The sequence below is a fragment of the Pristis pectinata genome, chromosome 37, assembly GCF_009764475.1.
Source record: "Pristis pectinata isolate sPriPec2 chromosome 37, sPriPec2.1.pri, whole genome shotgun sequence".
Lineage (NCBI taxonomy): Eukaryota > Metazoa > Chordata > Chondrichthyes > Rhinopristiformes > Pristidae > Pristis > Pristis pectinata.
In genome coordinates this window covers 7,193,221-7,213,011 of record NC_067440.1, presented here as the reverse complement: position 1 = coordinate 7,213,011, position 19,791 = coordinate 7,193,221, and the positions used below count along the sequence as shown (strand labels likewise).

Here is a 19,791-nt window from a genome sequence, read left to right as displayed (position 1 = left end):
GTACAGTCGTGGGTTCCTTTAAGGAAGGACGTTCGTGCATTGAATGTGGTTCGCTGAAAGTTGACTTGACTGATACCTCGAATGGGCAGGTTGTCTTTTGAGGAAAGGTCGAAGAGGTTCGGTTTGTATCCACTGGAGTTTAGAAGAGGTGATTTGATTGAAATGTCATTGTGACCTTGCACCTTATTGTCTGCCTGCATTGCACTTTCTCTGTAACTGTGACACTTTATTCTGCATTCTGTTATTGTTTTACCTTGTACTACCTCAATGCACTGTTGTAATGAATTGACCTGTATGGACGGTATGCAAAACAAAGTTTTTCACTGTACCTCGGTTCATGTGACAATAATAAACCAACTCACCAAATTTAAATTTACCAATTTGGTATTGGTATTGGTTTATTATTGTCACGTACCGAGGTACAGTGAAAAACTTGTCTTGCATACCGTCCATACAGGTCAATTCATTACACAGTGCAGTTACATTGAGTCAGTACAGAGTGCATTGAGGTAGTACAGGTAAAAACAATAATAGTACAGAGTAAAGTGTCACAGCTACAGAGAAAGTGCAGTGCAATAAGGTGCAAGGTCACAACAAGGTAGATTGTGAGGTCAGAGTCCATCTTATCGTATAAGGGAACTGTTCAATAGTCTTATCACATTGGGATAGAAGCTGTCCTTAAGCCTGTGGTACGTGCCCTCAGATACGTTCCATCTTCTACCTGATGGAAGAGGAGAGAAGAGAGAATGACCCGGGTGGGTAGGGTCTTTGATTATGCAAATTTACCACTTTACAGATTCCCAAAGATATGTGAGTTGGGAGGTTTATATCGGTCACTGTAAAGTGCTCCTAGTGTGTGGGTGGTAGGAAGAATCTGTGGGGGGTGGGGGGAGTTGATGGGAATGTGGGGGGAATAAAACAGGATTGGTGTAAATGGGTGGTTGTTGGTCGGCACGGATTCGAAGGGCCGAAGGGCCTGTTTCTCTGCTGTGTCTCTCTCTGTGCCTCCGCGACTTGAGGATATTTCACCTCGTGGGAGAACCTAGAGCACGGGGTCCCCGTGTGTGTAAAAAAAAAATACAGGTCACCTATTTAAGAGAGGGCAGGTGAAATTCTTCTTCTCAGAGGGCGGTGAGTCGTTGGGACTCTCTTCCTCGAAGGGCAGGGCAAGCAGAGTCTGTGAACATTGTTGAGGCGGAGGGAGACCGATTCTTGACGAGTAAGGGGAGGGGGGGCCGGTGAGAAGTTACAGAGGTATGCGGGAATGTGAAATTAATGTTAGTCAGATGAGCCATGATCACAGGAACAGGCCATTCAGTGCACAATGTTCTCGCTGACCGTGATGCCAAATGAATCTAATTCCACCTGCCTGCACATGATCCATATCCCTCCAATCCCTGCATATTAATGTGTCTGTCTGACTGCCTCGTAAATGCCACTATTGTATCTGCTTCTAACACCACTCTTTGGCTGCAGGTTTCAAGCACCCACCACTCTCTGTGTAAAAAAAACAAAAACTTTCCCCACACATTAAACAAAGGTTAACCACAAGGTTGGATCAGCAGTAAGGAAAGCAAATGCTGTGTTGGCATTCATTTTGAGAGGAATAACGTATAACAGTAAGGAGGTGTTGATGAGGCTCTATGGGGCACTGGTGAGACCTGATTTGGAATGCAGTTTTGGGCTCCTTATCTTAGAAAGGATGTGCTGATGTTGGAGGGGGTTTGGAGAAGATTTACGAGGATGATTCCCGGAATGAAAGGGCTTACATACGATGAGCGATTGTCGGCTCTTGGACTACAGAAGAATGAGAGGGGACCACATGGAAACATTTTGAATGCTGAAAGGACTTATCAGAGTAGATGTGGCTAAGTTGTTTCCCTTGGTGGGTGAGTCCAGGACAAGAGGGCGCAGTCTTAGAATTTGATGGTACCCATTTAGAACAGAAATGAGGAGAAATTTCTCTAGCCAGAGGGTCATGGATTTATGGAATTTGTTGCTATGTACAGGTGCGGAGGCCCGATCATTGGGGGTGTTTGAGGAGGAGATTGATAGGTATCTAATTAGTCAACGTATCAAGGGATATGGGGAAAAGGGCAGGAATTGGGGCTGGATGGGAGAATAGTTTAGCTCATGGTGAGGCAGCGGAGCAGACTCGATGGGCCGCATGGCCTACTTCCGCTCCTTTATCTTGTGATTTCCCTTAAACTTCCCCCGCCCCTCACCTTTAAGCTGCGCCTTCTAGTATTTGACATTCCTACCCTGGGAAAGAAGTTGTCTAATAATTTTATAATGTTCGTAACCCAGGGTGGTATGTAGTGGTGCGGGGGAAAGTGAGGGAAGAGGTGTGACGGGAAAGGGCAGAAGATATAAGCAACGATGTGTAACAGAAAGTCAAAAGTTTAAAAAGTCAAAGCTTAAAGTTCTTTATCTGAATCCATGTGACATTTGGAACAAGAGTTGACAACACAAATAGCAACATATGAATGTGATCTCATTGCTATTACAGTGATGTGTTGCAATGGGACCAGCAATGATGCAAAACAAATACAGGCTGCTGGAGGAACTCAGCGGCTTGAGCAGCATCTGTGGAGGCAGAGGGATGGTCGACGTTTCGGGTCAGGACCCTTCATTAGGACTGAGAGTGTAGAGGGGAGTTGGCCGGTACAAAGAGTTGAACATACCCGGGGACAGGCTATTTTAGATTTGGACGAAAAGTCAAAAAAAAAAAGTCGTGTTTATTGTCACCTGCACGAGGGTGCAGAGATTTACCAGGAAGCTTCGCGGATTGGAGAGCATGTCTTATGAGGATAGGTTGAGCGAGCTAGGGCTTTTCTCTTTGGAGAGAAGGAGGATGAGAAGCGACTTGATAGAGGTGTACAAGATGATAAGAGGCATAGATCGAGTGGACAGTCAGAGACTTTTCCCCAGGGCGACAATGACTAACATGAGGGGACATAATTTTAAGGTGATTGGAGGAAGGTATAAGGGGGATGTCAGGGGGTAAGTTTTTTACACAGAGAGTGGTGGGTGTGTGGAACGCACTGCCGTCAAAGGTTGTGGGGGCAGATACATTAGGGACATTTAAGGTACTCTTAGATAGACACGTGAATGATAGAAAAATAAGGGGCTATGTGGGAGGGAAGGGTTAGATAGATCTTAGAGCAGGATAAAATGTCGGCACAACATTGCAGGCTGAAGGGCCTGTACTGTGCTGTAATGTTCTATGTTCTATGTAAGTCTAGGTCTGCACAGGTACAATGAAAAACTTACTTGCAGCAGCATCACAGGCACAGAGCATCAGAGGCACAACATTCACAAGAAAAACATAGATTAAACATAAATTATGCACAATTTTTTTTAACACAATTAGAACAAAAAAAGTCCAATTTAGTGCAAAGTGGTCATAGTGTTGCTATACTGACGTAGTGATTAAGGTTGTGCTGGTTGGTTCAAGAACCAAATGGTTGAAGGGAAGTAGCTGTTCCTGAACCTGGTGGTGTGGGACTTCAGGCTTCTGTACCTCCTGCCTGAGAAGATGGCATGGCCCAGATGGTGGGGATCTTTGATGATGGATGTTGCCTTCTTGAGGCAGCACCTCCTGTAGATACTCCTGATGGTGGGGAGAGATGTCCCTGTGATGTATTGGGCTGAGTCCACTACTCTCCGCAGCTTCTTGCATTCCTGCGCATTCAAATTGGCGTACCAGACCGTGATGCAACCAGTCAGGACACCTTCAACAGTACATCTGTAGACGTTTGTTAGAATGTTCGGTACAAGCTGAACCTCCTTCACCTCCTAAGACGGTAAAGATGCTGGCATGCCTTCTTTGTGATTGCATTAAATTTTATTTGCCAGTTTATTTAACCAACCTCTATCCTTTTCTGTCCTTCTTAAATCCTCTTCACTTCCCTACCCATCTTGAGTCATCAGCAAGTTCAGCATTCATATCCCTGGCTCCTTCACCCACCTCACTCCTAAGTCCAAGGTTATGGGGCGTTGAGATATGGGAAATGGGTCCTACATGGAAATGTAAGGTAAGGCACCACCTCCAGCTTTGGGACTGAGGTTCCATCCTGGGATGGGGTCAGTCTAAAACCTGTCTCCATCATGCAGATCCCATGGACTGGCCAGCAATATTTGTGCACCCCCTTCTCCTCTCTTTACTTGCTCCTGCCTCTCTCCAGAGGCAATGGAGTCAGGGTTATCCCATAGTTCCTAGCAGCAGTGAAAGCCACCTATTTGAAACAATGGGCAGTGATGCTTCACTCAGAGACTGGGAGATTCCACTGGAGGTGGGAGCAGGGGGTGTGGGTTACGGGGCAAAGGTGAAGACTGCCCCTTGTTGAAATGCTTATAGACCAGGTATCATTGTGATAGGGTAACCTGTTCCTGGCCTGTCTCTCAGTCTTACTCAGACCCATAACTTCTGTCTAATATCAGAATCAGGTTTATTGTCACTGACGTATGTTGTGAAATGTGTTGTTTTGCGGCAGCAGTACAGTGCAAAGACATAAAAATTACTATAAGTTACAAAAATAAATAAATAGTGCAAAAGAGGAATAACAAGGTGGTGTTGATGGGCTCATCGACCGTTCAGAAATCTGACGGCAGAGGGGAAGAAGCTGTTCCTGAATCGTTGAGTGTGAGTCTTCAGGCTCCTGTACCTCCTCCCTGATGGTAGTAACGAGAAGAGGGCATGTCCCAGGTGGTGAGGGTCCTTAGTGATGGATGCCACCTTCTTGAGGCACCGCCTCTTGAAGATGTCCTCGATGGCGGGGAGGGTTGTGCCCGTGATGGAGCTGGCTGAGTCTACAACCCTCTGCAGCCTCTTGCGATCCTGTGCATTGGAGCCTCCATACCAGGCGGTGATGCAACCAGTCAGAATGCTCTCCACTGTACATCTGTAGAAATTTGCAAGAGTCTTTGGTGACTTACCAAATCTTCTCAAACTCCTAACGAAGTAGAGCTGCTGGCGTGCCTTCTTCATGATCGGATCAATGTGTTGGGCCCAGGATAGATCCTCTGAGATGTTGACGCCCAGGAACTTGAAGCTGCTCACCCTTTCCACCGCTGAGCCCTTAATGAGGACTGGTGTGTGTTGTCCTGACTTCCCCTTCCTGAAGTCCACAATCAGTTCCTTGGTCTTGCTGACGTTGAGGGCGAGGTTGTTGTTGCAATACCACTCAACCAGCCGATCTACCTCACTCCTGTACGCCTCCTCATTGCCACTGGAGACTGGATCAAGGAGATGTTTGGAATCTGCTCCATCCCTCCTGGATTTCCTTTGGAATTGGCTGGTGATCCCTTCATAAAAACACTCGCCATGTACAAACTCACCTGGTGGACAGCCCACCCATCGAACCAGATGTGTGGTGCACAGTTCCGGTCAGCACAGCGTAGGGAGGATGTGATTGCGATGGAGAGGGTGCAGACGGGGTTCAGCAGGACGTTGCCTGGGATGGAACATTTCCATTATGAGGAGAGATTAGACAGGCTGGGTCCGTTTTCCCTGGGGTGTAGGAGGCTGAGGGGTGACCTGATACAACATTATCAGGTGTAGAACATAGAACATGGAACAGTACAGCACAGGAACAGGCCCTTCGGCCCACCATGTTGTGCTGAATTAATTAAGCTAACAATACCTAATTACACTAATCCCTTCTGCCTGCACACGGTCCATATCACTCCATTCTCTGCACATTCACGTGCCTGTCTAAGAGCCTCTTAAACCCCTCTATTGTATCTGCCTCCACCCCCACCCCTGGCAGCACATTCCAGGCACCCACCACTCTCCGCGTAAAAAAAAAACTTGCCCCACACATCTCCTTTGAACTTCCCCCCCTCACCTTCAATGCTTACCCTCTGGTATCAGACTTTTCAACCCTGGGAGAAAGATACCGGCTGTCTACTCTATCTATGCCTCTCTTAATATTATAAACCTCTATCAGGTCTCCCCTCAGCCTCCACTGCTCCAGAGAAAACAACCCGAGTTTGTCCAACCTCTCACGGATAGGGTAGATGATAAGAATCTTTTTCCCATGGAGGAGGTGTCCAAAACAAAAGGGCATCAGTATAAGGTGAGAGGTTTAGAGGGGATCTGAGGGGGAATTTTTTCACCAGACAGTGGTTGGAAGCTGGAACCCATGGCCTGTGGTGTTGCTGAGTGATTGGCCGCATCCCAGTTCAAAATATTTGGCAACAGATGGGCCGTTCTTGGGTGGCGCCTCTGTGGACGGTGAGTGGGAGTGAGGGACGGTGGGAGGACTCTTCTGTCACCCTAACGTGTCCTCGTCTTTTCCCGTGTTGCAGAGAATCACAGGGTCCCTGATCCTGGCGGTGTTCACGGCCGTACTGGGATCTCTGCAGTTCGGGTACAACCTTGGCGTCATCAATGCTCCACAGAAGGTGAGAAGGAGTGAGTGACGGAGGGAGAGTGGGAGAGAGAGTGTTTGAGAGAGAGAGAAAAAGTGAGTGTGTCACAGTGAGAGAGAGTAAGAAGAGAGTGTGCGAGGGAGAGAGGGCGTGTGTGGCGAGGGGTAAAGGGAGGGAGCGGAGCGCGCGTGCGGGGAGGGGCGGAGGGAGGGATGGCGCGTGCGGGGAGGGGCGGAGGGAGGGACCGCACGTGCGGGGAAGGGTAGAGGGAGTGTGTGCGGGGGGGGCGTAGAGGGAGGGGGGGAGAGAGAGTCTTGGCAAATGAGGGACAGAGCGATTAAAAGAGGGTGAACCTAAGAGAGAGAGACAGAGTCGGCACAAGAGGGACAGAGGGAAGCTAGAGGCAAAGAGTTAAGTCAAGAGAGGTGAGAAGAGAGAGAGAACCAGAACAAGGTGGTGATTGTGAGCAGGATATGAAGTAACAATGAGTGAAGGAGAGAGGAAAGAAAGTATAGAAAAGGAAGTCAGTGGCGCAGCGGGTAGAGCTGCTGCCTCACAGCTCCAGAGACGCGGGTTCAATACCGACCTCTGGCGCTGTGTGTGTGTGGAGTTTGCACCTTCTCCCTGTGACCGTGTGGGCTTCCCCCGGGGGCTCTTGGTTCCATGGGTTAATCGGCTGCTGTGAATCACACCCCCCCCCCCCCCCAGTGTGTGGGTGAGGGGTGAAATCTGGGGTGAGTTGATGGGAATGTGGGGAGAACGAAATGGCATCGGTGTAAACGGGTGGTTGATGGACGGCACGGACTCGGTGGGCCGAAGGGCCTGTTTCCTTGCTGGACGAGTCCACGATTCCATAAAAGCGAGAGTGTGACAGAGAGGGAGAGTTAGGGGGGATATCTTCGCCATGGGCAGGAGCGGTGTTAGAGGCAGTGGGCTATTCCTGGGCTGAAATGTGGGGAGGTTACACAGGCCTGAACTGTATTCCCAGGAGCTTCGATGGCTTAGGAGAGATTTGATTAATGTTTTCAGGAATTAGGTGGAACTGATTGGAGGACAGGGAGTCTATTCCAGTTGAAAAAGATCTGGGGATTGGAATTAAGATTCCATAAGTGAATTCCAGCTGGAAATTTTGAGCTCTCCTGCAAAAACTTGCTTATTACAACACAGGAGGCTATTTGCTCCATCAGGTCCATCCTAGCTCCGGGGAGAGCAATTCCAAGTGTCTCCTCTCCCCTCATTCCTCTGTAGCCATGGCAACTGACGGTGGCCCAGTGCTGAGGTTGATGGACGGGCAGATCTGAGGTGCTCGGGACATGAGGATCGGTGGAGGTGCAGTTAGATCCACAAATCCTCCGGGATTTTTATGGAATGGTTGAACGTTAGGCTCGAGGGTTGGAGGGGCCCTATGAGGTGGGTAAAGGGGAGAGGGGGAGAGGCAGTGAAAGAGAGAGAGAGGGGGGAGAGGTAGGGAGGGTGCGAGGGGGGGAGGTGGGGAAGGTGAGGGAGGGGGGAGATGGGGAAGGTGTGAGGGGAAGGTGCAAGGGAGAGGGAGAGGTGGGGAAGGTGTGGGGGGGGGAGGTAGGGAAGGTGCGGGTGCGAGGGAGGGGTGGGGAAGGTGCGAGGGAGGGGGGAAGGTGCGAGGGAGGGGGAGGTGGGGAAGATGGGGGGAGGTAGGGAAGGTGCGGGTGCGAGGGAGGGGTGGGGAAGGTGCGAGGGAGGGGTGGGGAAGGTGCGAGGGAGGGGGGAAGGTGCGAGGGAGGGGTGGGGGTGCGAGGGAGGGGGGAAGGTGCGAGGGAGGGGGGAAGGTGCGAGGGAGGGGTGGGGGTGCGAGGGAGGGGGAAGGTGCGAGGGAGGGGGGGGAGGGGGGAAGGTGCGAGGGAGGGGGGGGAGGGGGGAAGGTGCGAGGGAGGGGTGGGGAAGGTGCGAGGGAGGGGGGAAGGTGCGAGGGAGGGGGAGGTGGGGAAGATGGGAGGTAGGGAAGGTGCGGGTGCGAGGGAGGGGTGGGGAAGGTGCGAGGGAGGGGTGGGGAAGGTGCGAGGGAGGGGGGAGGGGGGAAGGTGCGAGGGAGGGGTGGGGAAGGTGCGAGGGAGGGGGGAAGGTGAGAGGGAGGGGTGGGGAAGGTGCGAGGGAGGGGGAGGTGGGGAAGATGGGGGTAGGGAAGGTGCGGGTGAGAGGGAGGGGTGGGGAAGGTGCGGCGGGGAGATAGAGAGCTTGAGAGAGTGAAGGAAAGTGAGGGAGGGAAGGTGAGCAAAAAGCAAGGTAGTGGTGAGCTGGAGTGAGTGAAAGATGGGGGAGAGGTAGTGGAGGGAGGTAGGGAAGGTGAGAGGCGTCGGGAAAGGGTTAACGTTGGCTCAGTGCTGACGGGTGTGGGCAGGACTGGCAGTCAGTCAGCTGTGGGGCACGTGTGCAGGCTGCGTCTGTGGGACGGACCCTGGTGACCGGCCGCAGGGGGGAGCACGTGGGCACAGACGGACAGGTGGCCAAGGTCTGCCGGTCTGGGCCAGGGGTGTCCCTGCGGCCTTGGCAAGGGCCCAGACCCTCACGGGGTTAAGTCTCCTGGCCTTGTGGGTGGCTTTCTAAGGGAGGGGGCGGTGAGGTACAGCCCTCTCTCGGGTGGGGTGTCATCGCCGGGCCGATGATTGTGCACACATGCCTGCAAAAAAGTGTGGGTATGCAACCTTACACTCGTAATGTGGAGAGACACAGGCACACACACTCAAACGCAGGCTCGTGTCCACAAATACATGTGCACAGAAACACTGGGATACACGCACTCCCTCACTCAAACAGAGAAACATTCTCTCACACACAACGGACACACACCCACACACAGACACACACTCAGGCATACACACTCACACACCCACTCACACACAGATGCACAAAGTCATGGCCATACATTTGGTTACACACTTATACACACACACTTATACACTCTCTCTCTCTCTCTCTCTCTCTCTCTCTCTCTCATGCACATGCTCATATGTCAATTTACTCACACACATGTACCAATGATTGTACATTCATTTGCACACAGACTTGCATGCAAACAGCAAAACATACTGATTGTTTTGTGAAGTTCAGTATTGTACCCGTAACGGTGAATTAGTAGCCCTGGTTATTGCGAGCTGTTCTCCCATTCTGTGTGAACAGATAGGTGCAGGCAGTGACACAGTGGCTCGCCTCTTCTCTCCTCCCTCAGATAGCCATGGGTTGAATTCCCTGAGGGACTGCTGTGGTGTTTGGGTGACGTTAGACAGTGTCCTGCCCACACAGTGAGGATGTCTTGTAAAGTATCCGAGCCTGCTCTTGAAAAAAGGTTCCTTGGTCTAATGTTCAACCCACAGGCAGTGTCACTTCCGAAAGGTGGTCTGTAATCACAGCGTCGCTGGTGGGATCTTGCTGTTCACTGCTTTTCAGGTCCCATATCCCACACAACAACAGACTTTAAAATCATTGGCTACAAGGGTTGGGGTTTTGTGTGTGTTAGTGTGTCTGTTAGCACATCTGTATGTGTCTGTTAGCGTGTCTGTGTGTTAGTGTGTGTGTGTGTGTCTGTTGCGGGTGTGTGTGACTGTGTGTTAGCATGTTCATGTGTCTGTGTTAGTATTTCTGTGTGTGTGTTAGCATGTCTGTCTGTGTGTGACCGTGTGTCTGCCTGTGTGGTTCATGTATGTGAGTGTGTGTGTTTGTGTGTGTCTCTCTCTATGTGAGTATATATTTATGTGAGTGTGTATGACTGTGTCTATGTGTGTGTGTGTTTGTGTGTATGGGTGTGTCACAGTGCAGAGACTGCTCTGTGAACAGCACTGTGAAATGGATTGAGCTGGTGGGGTGGCCAGTGGGATTGGAAGTTGTGATGGTCACTGCAGTCGAATATCCCACCAACCCTCGCCCTGTGCCAGTGTCTGGGACCCTTGGCTGTGAGACAAGACTGCAGGGTGGTGAAGCCGTGACTGGAAACTAACTTAACCTCCTCCACTCCATCCCCCTCTTTCCACCACCTCCGCTCCCCCCCCCCCCCCCCCCCCCCCCCGGGACACCCTCCCTCCACTGCAGATAATCGAGCGAAGCTACAATGAGACCTGGATGAGGCGGCAAACGGGCGTGGATCACCCGCGGCCAATCGACCAATCGGTGCTCACCACCCTCTGGAGCCTGTCGGTCGCCATTTTCTCTGTCGGGGGGATGGTGTCCTCGCTACTGGTGGGCACACTCGCCGAGTGGCTGGGCAGGTAAAATCGGCCGGGGTGGGAGCGGGAGAGGGAGCTCGGGGAGGCCAGTGCCATGTCGGAGTTGGTTCCAATGCCCCGTCCCCACCCCCTCAACGTCAACCATTAACCATATTGTGGTTAAGGCACCACGGTTGACCTCGGCACCCTTGGGTCTTGTGGTGGTGGTGGTGGGATGAGTAGGGGGACAAGGCATTGGAGGGGGTGTTGCCCTGTCCCATTGCTGCCCGTTCACCCCCCTCCCCCCACACTAGTAGGAAGAGGGCGGATGTGTAGAGGGAGATACTCGGCTGTGAAGATACAGGGCTGATTCCGCTCCCCCCCCCCCCTCCGTTCCCCACTCCCCAGGCAGGTGAAGGTAAAAGGAGGGGATGGGTCAAGTTGGCCACGTGGTAGGACCGCTGCCTCGCGGCTCCAACAGCCCAGGTTCGATCCCGACCTCCACCGCAGAGATCGGGATTTAGCCTGGGCCACTGGAGTTGTCTTTTCAAAGGTGCGACATACAATCTGTGCTGCTCGACCCGCTGAGTTCCTCTGGCAGATTGTTTGTTGCTCCAGATTCCAGCATCTGCAGTCTTCTTGTCTCCTTTTGTTCAAAGGTACCTCGGTATCCTTATACACAACATGCCAAAGTGGTACGTTGGCCTCTAATGCAAGAGGATTTGAGTGCAGGAGATGTCCCAGTACAGTTTTCGAAGGCCTCGATGATATCACACCCGGAGTATTGTGTCTGGTCTTGCTGTCCATCACCATTGTGGGCAAGATCTCAAACTCCGATGAGGCGGAGTACAGGAAGGAGATCGAGAGCTAAGTGACGTGGTGTCAGGTCAACAACCTCTCCCTCAATGTCAGCAAAACAAAGGTGCTGGTCATTGACTTCAGGAAGCGGGGTGGAGTACACGCCCCTGTCTGCATCAGTGGTGCTGAGGGGGAGGTGGTTGAGAGCTTCAAGTTCCAAGGTGTAAACACCACTAACAATTTGTCCTGGTCCAGCCACATGGACACTATGGCCAAGAAAGGACACCAGCACCTCTACTTCCTCAGAACCATAGAACACTACAGCACAGAAAACAGGCCATTCGGCCATTCTAGTCTGTGCTGAAACTTTATTCCACTAGTCCCATTGACCTGCACCCAGTCCATAACCCTCCAGACCTCTCCTGTCCATGTATCTATCCAAGTTATTCTTAAGAGTGAGCTGGCAGTTACCACGTCAGACGGCAGCCCGTTCTACACTCCCACCACTCTCTGAGTGAAGATGTTCCCCCTAAACCTTTCCCCTTTCACCCTAAAGCCATGTCCTCTCATACTTATCTCTCCTAATCTAGGTGGAAAGAGACTGCTCCCATTTACTCTGTCTATACCCCTCATAATTTTGTAAACCTCTATCAAATCTCCCCTCATTCTTCTACACTCCAAGGAATAAAGTCCTAACCTGTTCAATCTTTCCCTGTAACTCAATTCCTGAAGACCCAGCAACATTCTAGTAAATCTTCTCTGCACTCTTTCAATCTTACTGATATTCTTCCTATAGTTAGGTGACCAGAACTGCGCACAAGGTTCCCTGGAAGGCTGAGGAAATTCGGCATGTCCCCATTGACACTCACCAATTTTTGTCGATGCACCATAGAAAGCATCCTATCCGGATGCATCACGGCTTGGTATGGCGGCTGCTCTGCCCAGAACCACAAGAAACTGCGAGAGTTCGGCACAGCTTTGTGGGCCGAAGGGCCTGAATTGTGCTGTAATTGTTCTATGAGTTGTGGACACAGCCCAGTCCATCACGGAAACCAGCCTCCCCTCCATTGATTCCGTCGACACTTCCCGCTGCCTCGGGGAAAGCAGCCGACTTAATCAAGGACCCCTCCCACCCCGTCATTCCCTCTTTCCCCCCCCCCCTCCCATCAGGCAGAAGATACAAAGCCTGAGAACATATACCACCAGGCTAAGGGACAGTTTCTATCCCGCAGTTATCAGACCCTTGAACGGACCTCTCATATGCTAACGATGAACTCTTGATCTCCCAATCTACCTCATCACGGCCCTTGCACTTTACCTGTCTTTATTTGAATCTACACTCCAAGGAATAAAGTCCTGGCCTGCCCCAACTCCTCCCTATAACCCAGGCCCTCAAGTCCTGGCAACTTCATAAATCCCCTTTGCACTCTTTCCAGTTTAATGACGTCTTTCCTATAACCGAGTGACCAAAACTGTCCACGATACTCCCAAGTGCGGCCTCACCGACGTCCTGTACAACTGCAGCATAAGTCTTGGTTAGGAGACTAGAGATGAGCTCATTGCAAAGTGCGACATTCCCGCAGGGCCTGACGGCAGGAGGTAGGGATGGTGTTTCTTCCGACTGAGGAGTCTAAGACCAGGGGTTACAGTTTCACAATAACGGGAAGGACGTTTAGCTGGGAGATGAGATTTCTTCATGCGGAGGGTGGTGAATCTTTGGAATATTCTATCCTGAAAGGCCAAGAGATTTCCGGATAATCAACTAATCCAGGGATATGGCAGAAAAGTGGTGCGGAGATCGAATATCATGACCTTGATGAACGTTGGAGGAAGCTCAGAGGTTGATAACGTTCTCTGGGTTCTGATGACCTCTCCCACCTCAGAGGGTTAGTGAGGCTCCATCCTTGGTTGGATTCATTATGGGGATCAACAGATCTCCAGGTATTAAAGGAATCGAGAGATACGGAGATGGGGCAGGGAAATGGTGTTGAGCTAGAAGATCGGCTGTGGTTTCGTTGAATGGCGGAGTAGATTTGAGGGGCCGAATGTCCTCGTGCTGCTATTTTGTGTGCTCTTTTGATTGGCTCACCAACACGTAACCTTGTCCAACAGGAAGAAAGCCATGCTGGTCAACAATAGCCTTGCTATGATTGGAGGAATACTGATGGGGCTGTCTAAGTACTGCCAATCCTACGAGATGCTAATCCTCGGCCGCTTTGTCATTGGTGCATACTCTGGTGAGTTGCCTAGCAATTTCTGAGCCCAGTCTTGTGATTGGTGGATGCCGTGAGCTAATGGTGCCCTGTGCTCCGGCAGGCATCTCATCCGGCTTGGTCCCGATTTACATCGGAGAGATTTCTCCCACCAGTTTACGAGGGATGTTGGGAACGTTGCACCAACTTGGCATTGTATCCGGGATCCTCATTGCTCAGGTACGTTACGGAATATCCGGATACGGGATGGGGCGGAAGAGGGTTCTGCAATCTCGGGTGCAGGACAGTGCAGTCGGGAATCTGGAAAATTCGGATGCAGGACACTGGGGAAAGGAATCTGGGAAAGAGTGTCAAGGAATCTTGGACACAGGACACTGAATCTGGGAATCTCAGATACAGGGAAGGGAGTCCAGGAATCTGGAATGCGGAACACTGCGGCAGGGAGTCTTGGAACCTTAGGTTGGGGACATTGCACTCGGGAGTGCTGGAATCCAGTAACCTTGGCTAATAGATATTGGGAAAGAACTTTCAGGACTCTGGGATATGGGACGCTGTGATAAGGATTCTGGGAATCCTGTTCAGGGGGCATTGAGATTGGGAGTCCTGTAATTTTGGACATCAGACCCTGGAATCTTCCATGCAGGACACCTGGGATAGAAGGTTTGGGAATCCTGGATCCAGGACACAGGGACAGAGGGTTTGGGATAAGGGCAGAGTTTCCGGAAATCCTGGATACAGGATGTTGGGGCCAAGAGTTGTGGCATTTTGGGTGTAGGACTCTGGGGGTAGAGAATCCGGTAACCTTGGACACGGGACAAATTTCCTCTAGGATACAGGTACGAGTGTGGTTGGGAATGGCCAGGCACAGCAGGGTAAATTGGTAAATTTGTCATTGGTTTATTATTGTCACCTGTACCGAGGTACAGTGGAAAAACTTTGTTCTGCATGCCATCCAGACAGATCATTTCATCACATCACTACATCGAGGTAGTACAAAGGGAAAACAATAACAGAATGCAGAATAAAGTGTTACAGTTACAGAGAAAGTGCAGTGCAGGCAGACAATAAGGTGCAAAGGCCATGATGAGGTAGATTGTGAGGTCAAGAGTCCACCTTTATTGTACTAGGGGACCGTTTAATAGTCTTATAACAGCGGGATAGAAGCTGTCCTTGAGCCTGTTGGTACATGTTTTCAGGCTTTTGTATCTTCTGCCCGATGGGAGGAGGGAGAAGAGAGAATGTCCAGGGTGGGAGGCATCTTTGATTAAGTTGGCTGCTTTCCTGAGGCAGCGGAAAGTGTAGACAGAGTCCATGGAGGGGAGGCTGGTTTCTGTGATGTGCTGAGCTGTGTCCACAGCCCTCTGCAGTTTCTTGCAGTCGCAGGCAGAGCAGTTGCCGTACCAAGCCGTGGTGCATCGGGATAGGATGCTTTCTAGGGTGCATCTGTAAAGATTGGGAGGGTAAGCTAGAAGTGACAGCCAATGGCATCACAGTGGAGACGGGCAGGCTGAGGCCTAGATGGGGCCTAATGGAGAGGCTTTCTTTGTGTCTCTTGACAGATCTTTGGCCTGGATGTCATCCTGGGGACAGATGAACTCTGGCCGTTCCTCCTGGCAATCACTGTGTTGCCGGCCATCCTTCAGGCTGCCCTGCTTCCCCTCTGCCCGGAGAGCCCCCGCTTCCTCTACATCATGCGCAACGAGGAGAGCAAGGCCAAGATATGTGAGTGGGCATCTTCTCCCTGCTGACCTCCAGAGACTCCGGTTCGATCCTGACCTCCGGCGCTCTCTCTGTATGTGTGCGTGCGTGTGGAGTTTGCACGCTTTCCCTGTGACTGTGTTGGGTTTCCCCCCCCGGGTGTTCCCTCCCACATCCCAACAATGTGTGGGGTCGGTGGGTTAATCGGTCACTGTAAATTGCCCCCCAAGTGTGTGGGTGAGGGGTAGAATCTGGGGGGGACGATGGGAACGGGGGGAGAATAAAATGGGATTGGTGTAAATGGAGGGTTGATGGTTGTCAGAGACAGCAGGCCGTAAGTGGTTGTCACGGACAGTAGGCCGCAGGGCCTGTTTCCGTCCCGTGCGACTCTATAAACCCTGAGTCTCCTGTGGCCCAAGATGGGAGCAGGGCACAGCGCAGAAGGAAACTGATACTGGCTGTGTGTCAAACAAAGCAGCACGTTCCACTGAACTGCGCTGAGATCTCACTCAGATCCAGATCCTCCTCGAACACTCCCACTGGGTCTGCCTCCCCTTCAATCCCCAGCCGGGAATTCCAGAATTCCAGGCTTGTATCAAGGAATTTTTCTTCAGATCACTTTCAGCTCTGCTGTCAGTCACCTTCATTCTGTGACTGGCTCCACCACCACCACACCCCCACCCCCCCACTCCCCCTTGATCCCTGCCCCAATGTCTCCCCTACTGTACGCATCCTAAACCACCTCCAGATCTCCCAACCTGCACTCTTCCCGGCAGAATGAGCCCCGGCTCCTCCAGTCAGCTGGAACTTCGATAGTCAGAACTTGGACTTTGGAGGTGGAGGCCTGGTAGGTCTTCCGAACTATCGGAGGTTCTTCCTATTAGGTCCCCATCATGCTTTTAATTCACTTTTTTTTTTAGGTGCTTGCACACTAGCATAATCTGTTTTCCAATGAACCCGGTGGGTTTAAAAGGGAGTGGGAAACGGGGTCCCGGTGGGTTTAAAGGGAGCGGGAAACGGGGTCCCGGTGGGTTTAAAGGGAGCGGGAAACGGGGTCCCGGTGGGTTTAAAGGGAGCGGGAAACGGGGTCCCGGTGGGTTTAAAGGGAGCGGGAAACGGGGTCCCGGTGGGTTTAAAGGGAGCGGGAAACGGGGTCCCGGTGGGTTTAAAGGGAGCGGGAACCAGTGCACTGCAGAGTCAGATGCCAAACCACAAGGATTAGATGGATAGCGGATTATCGGACTTCCACTAACAGTTCCGGAGTCCTTTCCGTGCCTCTCTCCATGTGGGGTAATTGCCGTCCAGTTGTAACCTGCCCCTCTGGTGTCCCACACAGGTCTGAGGGCACTCACAGGGCAACAGGACGTCACTCCGTCCCTCTCAGAGATGAAGGACGAGAAGCAGAGGATGGACATGGAGCGCAAGGTGACCGTGGCTCAGCTCTTCAGGAGCCCCATGTACCGGCAGCCCATCTTCATCGCCATCATGCTGCAACTCTCTCAGCAACTATCGGGCATCAACGCCGTGAGTATCCGTGGCCTCCAGCTCTGGCCCCATCCCGGTTACCCCTCACCCTTCCCCCGACTCCTCACACCCATTCCCACAAGCTCCTACACTGGGGAGTGCTTCATGCCTTCGATCTTCAGGATCTGGGCAATGCCCCCATTTTTTGCCCATCCCTAGTTGCCCCCCCTGAGTAGCTGGCTTGGTCCATTCCGGGGGACACTTATTGGAGTCACAATCACAAACCGTTAGCTTGTCTTTATCCAGTCTGTGGCAACTAAAATATATTGTAAAATATTTATATTCAGTAAACTGGAGTCATAGACCATCAGGAGCCTCTGCCCTGAACGATGTGTTGGACTTTGAACAGCGACCTGGTACTTTTTGGGGAATTATTACTTAAGACCAGCGGTTGTTCAAGATTGTTATCCCATGAATCCCGCTCCTCTTGAATCCCACTCCAAGTTTATTATTGTTTTATAGGCCTTCCTGAGGTTTGTTGCCCAGAGCTGTTCAAGTGTATTGCCACGGGCATAATACACACGGTATAAATGCCATGAAAATTAGTGGGTTTTTTTGCAGTAGTGCAGTACGTTACAAACATGACAAACGTAAGTCAAAGTGGAGTTTACTGTCACAAGCACAAGTTCATGTGTGCACAGGTGCAATGAAAAACTTACTTGCAGCAGCATCACAGGCACACAGCATCAGAGACACAACATTCACAAGAAAAACATAAATTAAACATAAATTATACGCAATTTTTACAAGAAAGAACACAATTAGAACAAAAAAATCCATTTTAGTGCAAAGTGGTCACAGTGTCGCTATACTGAGGCAGTGATTAGGGTTGTGCAGGTTGGTTCAAGAACCGAATGGTTGAAGGGAAGTAGCTGTTCCTGAACCTGGTGGTGTGGGACTTCAGGCTTCTGTACCTCCTGCCTGATGGGAGCTGCGAGAAGATGGCATGGACCTGATGATGGGGATCTTTGATGATGGATGTTGCCTTCTTGAGGCAGCACCTCCTGTAGATACTCCCGATGGTGGGGAGGGAGGTGCCCATGAGGTGTTGGGCTGAGTCCACTACTCTCTGTAGCTTCTTACGTTCCTGAGCATGCGAATTTAACATGAACTTAAATGAACATAGATTATACATAACTTACACGACAAAATAAACATAACGACACTGGTGCAAGTTGAGAGACAGAAAAAGAAGTATAGTCCGAGGTAGTGTTGGGGTTTTTCAGGTGGGTTCAAGAACCTGACGGCAGTGGGGAAGAAGCTGTTGTTGAACCTTGAGGTGTGGGTCTTTGGGCTTCTGTACCTCCTGCCTGATGGCAGCATCAAGAAGAGGGCTCGTCCCGGATGGTGGGGGTCCCTGATGGTGGATGTTGCCTTCCTGAGACATCTCCCGTAGATGCCCTCGACTGTGGGGAGAGCTGTCCCCATGATGGTACTGGCTGAGTCCCACCACTCTCTGTAGCCTCTTGCGTTCCTGTGAGTTGAAGTTCCCACACCAGGCCGCGATGCACCCAGTCAGAACGCTCTCCACTGTACATCTGTAGAAGTTTGTCAGAGTCTTCGATGACATGCCGAGTCTCCATAACCTTCTAAGAAAGTAGAGACACTGGCGAGCCTTTTAGAATCTCACTTCCCCTTGAATCCCACTCTCCCACTCTCTTCCTGAAGTTCTTAAGGAGTGCATCGTATCAGGAGTTCCAGCATTTAGACCCAGCAACATCGAAGGAATGGAGACTTCTTTCCCAATGGGAATGGCATGCAGCATGAAGGGGAACCTGTGGGCGGTGGTGTTCCCCTCTGCCTGCTGCCCTGGTCCTTGCTGGTTTGGGAGGTTCTGTTGGGGTACCCTGTGGTGCGCCTCAACATGGTTCTACAGTACACTCTCATTGCTAGGGCTCTCCCAGCTCACCGAACAACTGCAGTGAATGTAAACCAGTTCTCCCTTTGGGGATTGTTCAGTATTATTCAAAGATCGACATCGACGTGCTAGGTGCCCAAGAAGAGCAGGGTGAGCTGCCTCAATGACTATCGCCCGGAAGCGCTCACATCTACCGTAATGAAGTGCTTCGAGAGGTTGGTCATGGTTAGAATTAACCCTGCCTGAGCAAAGACCTGGACCCGCTGCAATTCGCCTACCGCCACAACAGGTGGACACAATCTCACTGGCTCACCTCTCGGCTTTGGAGCAGCTAGACAACAGCAAAACGTACATCAGGCTGCTGTTTATGGATTACAGCTCAGCGTTCAACACCATCATCCCCTCAGTACTAGTCAACAAGCTTCAAAACCTGGGCATCTGTATCTCCCTCTGCAACTGGATCCTCGACTTCCTCGTCGGGAGACCACAGTCAGTGCGGATCGGTAGTAACATCTCCTCCTTGCTGACAATCAACACAGGTGCACCTCAAGGATGCGTGCTTAGCCCACTGCTCTATTCTCTCTACACTCATGACTATGTGGCTAGGCACAGCTCAAACGCCATCTATAAATTCGCCGATGACACCACTGTTATTGGTAAAATCTCAGACGGCGACGAGGAGGCGTACAGGAGTGAGATAGATCAGCTGATTGAGTGGTGTCACAACAACAACTTCTCACTCAACATCAGCAAGACCAAGGAACTGATTGTGGACTTCAGGAAGGGGAAGCCAGGAGAACACACACCAGTCCTCACTGAGGGGTCAGCGGTGGACAGCTTCAAGTTCCTGGGTGTCTTTGTCTCAGAGGGTCTATCCTGGGCCCAACACATTGATGCAATCACGAAGAAGGCACGCCAGCAGCTCTACTTCATTAGGAGTTTGAAGAGATTCGGTACATCACCAAAAGACTCTTGCAAATTTCTACAGATGTACGGTGGAGAGCATTCTGACTGGTTGCATCACCGCCTGGTATGGAGGCTCCAATGTGCAGGATCGCAAGAGGCTGCAGAGGTTTGTAGACTCAGCCAGCTCCATCGCGGGCACAACCCTCCCCACCATCGAGGACATCTTCAAGAGGCGGTGCCTCAAGAA

At 51.3% G+C, this 19,791-nt stretch overlaps 1 protein-coding gene across 1 annotated transcript in view; it reads left to right on the top strand.

Moving 5' to 3' along the window:
* LOC127586692 (solute carrier family 2, facilitated glucose transporter member 4-like) overlaps window positions 1-19,791 on the top strand; it is a 40,898-nt gene that overhangs the window by 9,039 nt on the left and 12,068 nt on the right. Inside the window, exons 2-7 of the mRNA XM_052044833.1 lie at window positions 6,313-6,408; window positions 10,435-10,610; window positions 13,458-13,582; window positions 13,662-13,777; window positions 15,118-15,280; window positions 16,593-16,780. Coding sequence (XP_051900793.1) covers window positions 6,313-6,408; window positions 10,435-10,610; window positions 13,458-13,582; window positions 13,662-13,777; window positions 15,118-15,280; window positions 16,593-16,780 — 864 coding nt within the window. The remainder of the gene's footprint in view (window positions 1-6,312; window positions 6,409-10,434; window positions 10,611-13,457; window positions 13,583-13,661; window positions 13,778-15,117; window positions 15,281-16,592; window positions 16,781-19,791) is intronic.